The sequence below is a fragment of the Atta cephalotes genome (genome assembly GCF_000143395.1).
Source record: "Atta cephalotes unplaced genomic scaffold scaffold00023, whole genome shotgun sequence".
NCBI lineage: Eukaryota > Metazoa > Arthropoda > Insecta > Hymenoptera > Formicidae > Atta > Atta cephalotes.
In genome coordinates, this window is record NW_012130087.1 from 4,821,885 (window position 1) to 4,831,576 (window position 9,692).

Below are 9,692 nucleotides of genomic sequence, written 5' to 3' on the forward strand. Positions count from 1 at the left end.
TATAATATTATATATATATATATATATATATATATATATACATTATTTTTATTATATAATAATAAGGTACAGGATAATCACACGAGGTACAGGCAAAGTAGTAATAGAATAACATTAGTTTTCCTCACTTGGCCTGAGAAGAGTACTGCTTTGTAATCGATGATTTAAAAGTTCGAATTTGGCATTCATAATAGTACATTAAGATTAAAAGATTAAATTTGGAAATATTAAAGAACTAGGGCAGATATGCCCTTAAAGAGTCAATCGAATAATATTATTATTAAAGATTTTCCAAGGTTTAAACACTTCGCAACATTATGCAAATATCACATAGTGAATTTGATTGAACTCAGTGTTCACTAATGCATATTAAAGTCGTTGTACGCAAATTGTAATAATAATGTATGCTTAATATAAATAAAGATCGTTTAAACTATGAAATTCTCAATACACTTTATTGTGCTGTTAGATAAAATATTTTCATTATAATTTGAAATATTTGCATTTCACTTTTTTATAGTCATATACATTTAAACAGTGTACAACAATTTTAATAAGCACTAGTGTGCACTAGTACGTCCAACTGAATTTGCTAATAGTAATTTTCTAAAAATATACAAGTTAACAGAAAAATTTCTAGAAAGAAGAAAGACGCACATCTCTTCTGTAAAATCATTTTAAAAATTCGAAAATCGATTTAAAATCGATAATCAAATTCAATTGAATTACGAACATCTTTTCTATTTTTGCAAATTAAATTTTTATCGATTACTTTTAATTCATCTATTGTAGAAAATTGAGTATCTGAACGAACTAACAATTTATTTTTCCCGAAATAATGAATAATTTAATAATTTTATATATAAGATAATAACTTGAGATATTTTTAATTATAATTTCAACATTTAAAAAAAATTCTTAAAGCTATCTCTCTCTGTGAAGCTTCGAGAAACTTTGAACAACTTAAATCGTTGATTCTTTCAGATTTTCAATTGTTGAACGACGTATCGGAAGTTGTTGTATTTGAAAGACTGGGTAGGTGTGTAACGAGGTACATACATATTTACAAAAGACACGTGCGAAATAATTCTCCAGGGCCTTTTCTTAAAAATACGTCTCGAGCAATGACATTTCGGTTGGTTACATTTGATTTTTTCTTTTCGCAAATGTCGAATTATTGCAATTTGTATTACTCTTATATATAAAATATAAGCTGGCGATTCGTAAACAGATTTAATTAGATATTTGTTTTTTTTTTAAGAAAAGTCTTTTTAATCAAGTCTTTCAATCAACTTTTCTTACGTATAATTACATATAATTATTAAATCATTGAAAATTTACGTATTCCTCTCATCTATAAAACCAAAGTAGAATAGATCGATAGATAGGTTCATGATATTTCATAATCATTGCTCAAAGCGTATTTGATAATTTGATACTGAAATTTCCGATAGAACATTAAATTCTCATAATACGGTGTCCAGAGTATCGAGACTTCGCAACAATTGCTCATCCTTGGAGCACCACTGCACCAGCTCTTCGATGGTCACCACACCGTCCTTATTCGCGTCCATCAACTAAAAATATGCATAAAATATTATTGATATTACTCAATTATTAATAATAATTAACTACACGAGCCATACAATTATCATCCATCATTAAATATCCATCCATTATGAAATAAAATTAAAAATATAATACATTATATGAAATATATTTAAAAGAAATATTACAATTTTTTAGAATAATTAATGAATTCTAATATTATTATTAACTATGTTCTGAAAGATCGCAAAATATTTACAATTTACAACTTTTATTTCGTTATTAATTATCTTCATTTATAAGTGTTAGCTTCAGTTCTGTTTTATTAGCTAATTAGGGCTATCGTATTACTTACATGAAAGATACGATCGACGTGTTCGCGAGCGGCCACATGCGGCTCAAGGATTTGCGGTTGCGTGTAACGACCCAACATCTCGTAAATGGAGCCCACAACATCCAGCATTTCCTCTTTACTTATCAAGCCATCGCCATCCAGATCGTACAGACCAAATACCCATTGCAACTTCTCCTCCACCGATCCTCTTGACACCTTTGACAATATAGTGAGGAATTCCTATTTAAAAAGAAAAATTTATAACTCAGACTAATAAACCTATAATTTTCCTGTAAAACTTGAATAGAATCGTCTAATCAGTAAATATAAAGCAGAGTTCAAAATCATGGGGAATATTTCCGTGTTCCTTTCAGAACATTTTATTTGCGACGTCGCTCACCTCAAAGCTTATCTTGCCGGACGGTTTCCTCTTCATGGTGTTGAAAACATAATGAGCGTATTGACTTGCGTCTACAACACGTGATCAAAAAAGGACGGTAATGATAACTTAAACAGATTTATATGATTTCTTCGTGTAACACAAGATAGATTTATTTGCCTAATAAAAAATATAAAGCTTTCAAAATTTAGAAAATTCTTATTATGTAAAAAACCTGTATATAAATTAATATTTACTTTTTCATTTTAATTCGGTTAACATGAAACCAGAAAATTTCGAAAATCAACAAAATCTGATGAACGAAATATAAGAAAGAAGAGACAGAATATCATCTAAAAATTTCATTTTTACAATAAAAACGATTATTTTATTTATTTATAATTAAAATTCACAAAGACAGAAAAAAGACGTTTGTATTTATCGTTCAATAGATCAGTCGGAATTATCAATATCATCATTGTTGTTATCATCATCATCATCCCTTCATTACCTCCCTGCGGAAAGAATTGCGAGAAGATCTGTTTGAAAGCATCTTCGTCGACCAGACCGGTCGGGCATTCCTGTTTGAAACCTCGGTAAATCAGCTGGATTTCCTTCCGCGAGAACCTGGTAGTGGCCGCGAGGGTGGCGAGCTCCTCCGGCTTGTGTCGACCGCTAAGAGCGAGCGCGGCGCCCCCGGAGCTCCCTAAAACGCCCCCGAGTCCATCAAGTTCTCCTTCTGCAAGTTCGCAAGCCCTTCACTCCTAAGACTGCGTCGCGCCTTCGAGATGCTCCCTCTCGCGCCTCCCTCCTCTTGTCGTAGAGCGCGGGAGAGTGAAAATCTTCGCTCGAAGAGTTCCAGCAATCTCCCGTCGCCCGTGATTATCGAGAAGGGAGGTCTCCAAATCCATTTTTTTCTATTTGAAAAAGATAGATATGAAAGGGTCCTTTTCTTGCCTTATTTTTTTCTACTTTTGAGGGAATCGTCGTGACTGTAGATCCCTGAAGAAGGGATATACTCTACTCTAGAAGGGACCTACACAGTGCGTAAAGACTTGCAGGCGGAGAAGTCGTGAGAGGCGAGAGACAACAGGGGTGAAGAAATATGAAGATAATTTGCGCTACACAAGGTCGCTCGGTTTTTTTATAATTACGAATTTACAAACTATATATGTTTTTTTTATATCAAAAATAAATTAAATACTTTGTAAAATAGAGAATCTAAATTTTAAAAAATTAAAAAAGATATCAGTTACATACATTTTCATATATATATATATATATCTACATATAATAATTTTCTTTTTAATTTTTATTGATTTTTTTTGTATATAATTAAAATATTAATTAATTAATTCTTATATAATTAATAATTTATTAATTAATAATTATTTTTAACGAACGTCTTTGTCTTTATAGTGCAAATCATTCAAGAAGATAATTGAGGAAGATTGAAAAAGAGCTCGAAGAAGATATTGCGAGAATACATTTTTCATATTTTTTCTAAGAGTGAAAGGATAACCATGGATTCTACTGTGCTGGGTGAGATTGTTCCATAAAAAGATTCGATCAAAGATACTTCTTATGGTAAATGCAATTAATTGCATTGTGCTTGTTTCTTCAATTGTTTTGAGAGAGAAAAGATATATTTTATAAAAGGAAATGATTCAACAGTTTCTAGTAAAGAAATACAAACTATAAAATAAATATAATTTTCAATTTTTTAAAATATTTTATTTTTTAATATTTTCATTAACATAATATTTATTAACAAGTCAATTAACTATAAGAATTAAATATTATATTACTATATTACTAGTTAATGATAGAAATTCGTTATTAAAAAGCGATATTAATCCTAAAGAGAGCTACTCATTATTTAAGCAATCGATGATAATTTAATACAATGTACATGGAAAGAATCTAAAGATCTAAGAACAAAAATATCTAAAGATTCAAAAAGAAGTCTAAAGATGCAGGGATTGAAAAGTCTGAGCATTCAAGTGTTTACAAACATATTTAAGGGCTGTAAAATTTTGAGATCTAAATATTTAAGAATTTAAAAATTTGAGAATTAAAAAATGTGTAAATATATATAAATAGTCTAATAATCTGAATAATCAAATTTAAGCAAGAATCAGGGATGTATGTAAAAATTTTCATTGCAAATTTATGTCGTCTACAACTTACTGATGATAACATGTCAAAGATCACTTGCTAAAGAATTGCGACGTTTTGTCCATTCCCTATGCATGCTGCGACTATTAGCTCTGGTCCCGGGTATCTGGGGTTGCCATAGTAACGATGCAGCTCCTACCCCTTACTTCCTGACCATCCCCTTCTTATGTGAATATTACGTGAATATTCGTTAAGAAATGCGGAGGGATCTTTAAGATAAATTCTTCGTAACGTAGAAATTTTTTATTTATAAAGGGGGGAAAGGTTTAATCAAATAGCATTATATATAAAATATAAATATAAAAATATATATATAAATATTTATGTAAATATAAATAAATAAAAAAAATTACGGAAAAAACCTTCTTTTTAATTTCTTCAGACTAATTTGTTTTATATAAAGTGCTAGAACTAATTTTGCCTTTTACTAGGAAATATTACATTGCAAGAAAATTTAGGAATCTATAAATATATATGTATAAATCTAGAGGATTCTATAAGATTAAAAAAAAAGAATTTAATTCTAAAAAATTCTAGACTCTATAATTAAAAAATAAAAGCTAAGATTTAGATGCAAAAAAAGTTTTACGTTTATAGAAAATATTATATCAAAATAGACAGTTAATTAGAGAGATTAGAAAATGAGGATTCAAGAACCTCAAAAAAGCTATAAGAATTCAGAGGTCCAAGAATTACATAAAATCTTTAAAAGTCTTAATAAAAGGCGAAGATTTAAAAATTCGAAAGTTTCAATTCTGAAATTTTAAAATACAACATCGTCATAGAGAAATAGGTGCACAATTGAATCGAGTGCGATGAAGGAGGAGGAAGACTTCGTAAATATCAAAAGACGAGTATTTAAACGAGAATCGGAGAATCGATAAGCGAAACCTGGAAAATCAAAGAAAGAGGGTCCAAAAATATCATCTCCCAAGATATATCCAAAGGCTCGAACGAAGGCTCGAAACCGACATGGACATGACCTTTGACACATTAACAGTCCTGATGGAGCGACGAGGGGTTAGACTCCGACCTACGCAAGAACTACCATTCATAGAGCACGGGATTACTACATACAAACGGACAAGATAGACAGACAAATAGATAATCAGGCGATTTCCACAGTGGTGGGAAAGGTGGGAGAGAAGAAAAGAAGAGAAGACCCGAGCGCTGATCATCGCACCTTGGTGCTGCATTCGGCAATTATCACCCCCCGGCTGTCGCTCTGCTTGTCAACGACGCTCTCCGCTGAGTAGTCGATCGACTGGTCCAAGTCAACGGCAGTGGCACATATATTGAACGGTGTCGCACGGACACGAGGCGAGGAAGCAGGAGGAAGAGCTCGATCGCGGAGCAGCCTTTCTTTCTTTCGTTTTACGGTCGTTCTTGCCTTCAGGACTTACGTTTGTCGCGGCTCTTACGTGCCTTCATCGGCCAGCAAGCGCGCAGATTTCCTGCTCGACCTGCCCCTGATATCGGCGGCGGGACGAGATTATCGGGATTACTCGATTCACCACCACTAATCGACGCGACGCATCCCGAGACACGCTCCGAACGAGGAGCTCCGCACGCGCAATATGAGAAAAGGAGAGAAAGAGAGAGCAAGAGATATAGCAAAAAGCTGGACCGCAGTTGTGGATGCTGCACACGGGATACGTTGCTCTGGCTGCTGCGGTTGCTGTCCGTCCTTCGATGCTGGACGGATGGCTGCGGATGACGTTACACTGCGCCGATGGTGCCACACTGAACCATCGCGGGGGGTCCGTAGGAAAACGTGCCACACGTCGCTTTTAACGCGCAAGTGCGACGATCTTCGACAGCCGGTGATAGAAATCTTAGACAAAAAGTTTCAAATCGCTACTTCGAATGAACTGTCTCACCGAAAAGTCGAAAATTCTTAAAAATTTCCCCCAAATGTCTGGAAAGATTTATATCCAATAAAATTTTTTAAATTTTTTCTCAATAATTAAGAGCTAAGGTTAGGTATTAAATAAAAAATATTAAAATAAACTTTCTAATGCTTATTACAAATAGAATAAATTCTACCAATTCGATTAAAAAGAATTAAAATTTTCCAGCTTTTTTTATAATTGGAAGAATTAAATCTATCTAGTTTAAAAATTAAAAAAATTGTATTTAAATTTGTATTTCTTATTAATTAGAATTTAGAAAAAAGTAAAAAATAAATGAAACTACAGTATCTACAGTATATAATCGATCGTTTGAGACTTCCAAGTTCTAAATAAAAATTGAAAGTTTAAAAAATGAAGAAAGTTTTTGAATCTTTGAAAAGCTATCTCGAAGGCCTCGAAAGTCCCAAAGCTCTTAAGAAACGGTAAATATTGTACTGTATCACAAAACAGAATTGACAGCCCGTCTCTACCAACTGCTTTACTTAAATTTCTTATGAACATATCTTTCCAATAATACAATTCTATTATTGAATCCGCTCGTGAGATGTCATTTCATAAGACATAGCTGACAAATCAGGCCATTTTAATTTCTAATTGTTTCAATTTAAAAATAATTTGTCCGTTAATGTTCTACGTAATTAGAAAAAAAAATATTAACGTATTCGGTTAGTCATCAAGAGTTATCAAGCGCAACTAAAACGTTTATAGGCTCGTTCTTTTAAGCTAAATTTATATATTATCGTTCAGAAAAAAAAGAGAAAAAATAAAGTGTGTAAGAAGTTCAACTGTAAAAAGAAGGTCTATTATATCAAATGCAAATAATAATTTAATAAAAGTTTCTATTTCCACTTTTCAATAAATCTCAGCTTCTTAATATGTATACTTATTTCAAAAATTCTTTCAAGAGAGTCCAATATTTTTCTCAAAATATTTATCCCCTCATAGGAAATACTTAAAAGCATGTAACCATTCGCTTTCTATTCAAATAGCCATATATCGATTCTGTATGAAGGTAAGTCGACGAGCTAAAGTGGATCAATTCCCCATTGGATTTCGCAAAAATAGCGAACGGTTAATTAATTTATAGCGTTCTTATACTTATTTACGTCAAAGCGCCGAATGTCGATATCGCCTGAATGTTGTAATCGAGGTATTTGGAACCTGCGATTATAAAATAGTGTAAATAAAAAATTCGTAACAAGTATCATAGATGTATTCAGTAGAGAGAAAATGATTCAAACTTCTACCCAAATCACTTTTTATTCATTTTTCTATTTTTAATTATAAAAAATATAACTTTATTTTTCATTCTAAAAAATTTTGTTGTTGTTACACATAAAATATTTTTTTCTTCCTGTTACAATTATATAAATAATTTCTAGAACTTGCATTAGTTAGAATTTTGACATTGTTTGATATACATAAGAAAAATTTCGCAAGGTTTTTAAGTCGAAAAGTAGAATATGCGTTGAGATATTAATGACTATGTTTAGCAGAAAAAATAGTTTTGCAATTGTTGTTAGATTCTTTAAAATAATTGATTTTTGCCTTTAATTCTTCACGAATCTAAAAGTATAAACTAATTATCTTAAAGAATCTTACAACAGTTGCAAAATTACTTTTTTTGCTAAAAATGTAGCCATTAAGCACTCAAATATACATTTGTTTTAAATAATCATATTTTGTCTCTATTTTCTTCAGGAAAAAAATTAATTATAACTTACAAAACCTAATATTTTTCTCATTCAAAATTAGGAATAAGAAGATATTTTATGTTCTAAAAAAAGCAATTGATTAACACAAAAAATTATTTATACGACAGAATCGATAATCTTTTCCTCAAAAAAGTCTTGGATACGACCATGTAAGTATTTCAATATCATTTTGAATACTTCTTTACATCGATTACAGTTAATTCTTCCAATTAGAGAAAATTTGAGAGTATGTTTAAATCTTTTAATTAAAAAAAATCTCTTAATTAAAAAATCAAATTAATGGAGTTACATCTAATATTTATTCTTTTGATTCTTCCTTTTACTTTGAACTTGCACAAATTTTTGCATACGCGTGTCTGAATCTTGGTCTTCTGTAAATTTTTTACGAGTTCTCGACGAACTTGTTTCCGCGTAAACAAACTCGCAAGTCGATACGCAAAAGTAGCACATATAAGAATATATTCCAGTCCACCTGCGACGCAATTCATCAAATATAGAGTACAAAAAGTATTCGTACAGAGAAAATATTTTTAAAAAACTTGTTTTTAAAAATTAAATATTATCCAGCGAGAAATGAATCATCGAATTGATGTCGAATCAATATTGATACGATGATTTCAATATCAATTCGACGTCGATTCGACGTTTAATTGATGATTATTTCTTGCTGGGTAATAACAATTTATTCATAAAGTATAAAATAGATTATATGTTTCTTAAAATTATATATACCAAAAAGATGTGTATTAATTGTGAATTAATTATAGAAAATATATCATCTGAAAAATAAGCGAAAATTAAAAGTTCCATTGTTTGGATGCTCAAAAAGTATTCATACAGTCGAAAAATTTAAGCTTATAATATCAGAAATGCATGCGAAGCTCGTTTGTTTATGTTAGAATTCATTGTATAAAATTGCTTTATTTTCTACAAATAAGACTTTTTTTTAAATTTCCTTGTACGAATACTTTTTGCCTTCATTGTAAATGTTGCTTTAATTGTTATATTAATTTAATATTATGTTAATTGTTATATTGAGGATTCTCTTCTCTCTCCTGTTTTTTTTTCTCTAGTCAATCAATTCCTGTAATTTCATTTAAAATATTAAATGCCCTAAAAACAAAACTGAAAAGATCTTGCTTAATTATTTCATTTTTTGATATTGCATGTTTTGATATTGCAAACTAATTAAGTTCTCCGCAGTTATGTTCATGAGCACATTAGTGCTCACCATTATGAAAATTGTTATGAAAATTTATTTCACTTTTATAGTATAAGATATTCCATAAGTGTTAATGTGTTTATACAAGTTTTTTTATACAATATGAAATGTCTTTCATCTTCGCTACTACCGCCAGTCGAAAAAATAGCGACTTTACTTACTGTGTTACTTACTTTGCTTAATGATTTCTTAAAAACGAATATCGGAAGCCATATTCAGACAAATTTCATGTTATTCCTTGTGACATCAAGTTTTATATTTCATTATTTCAAAAAATTTAAGAAAAAACTTTTTACAATGAATAAAAAGATCACTTTCGAATAAGCTTTAGATAGGGATTCTATGTGTGTGTGTATATATATATATATATATATATATGTATATATATATATATATATATATA

General features: G+C 30.5%; 1 protein-coding gene across 1 annotated transcript in view; it reads right to left on the reverse strand.

The window, feature by feature from the left end:
- Nucleotides 1–1,466: 1,466 nt before the first annotated feature.
- The window catches only part of LOC105619961 (Kv channel-interacting protein 1-like), a 17,204-nt gene continuing 8,978 nt past the window's right edge, over nucleotides 1,467–9,692 (reverse strand). The window contains exons 2-5 of the mRNA XM_012201474.1: nucleotides 2,773–3,000; nucleotides 2,283–2,353; nucleotides 1,904–2,122; nucleotides 1,467–1,577 (exon numbers count right to left, since the gene is read on the reverse strand). Coding sequence (XP_012056864.1) covers nucleotides 1,467–1,577; nucleotides 1,904–2,122; nucleotides 2,283–2,353; nucleotides 2,773–3,000 — 629 coding nt within the window. The remainder of the gene's footprint in view (nucleotides 1,578–1,903; nucleotides 2,123–2,282; nucleotides 2,354–2,772; nucleotides 3,001–9,692) is intronic.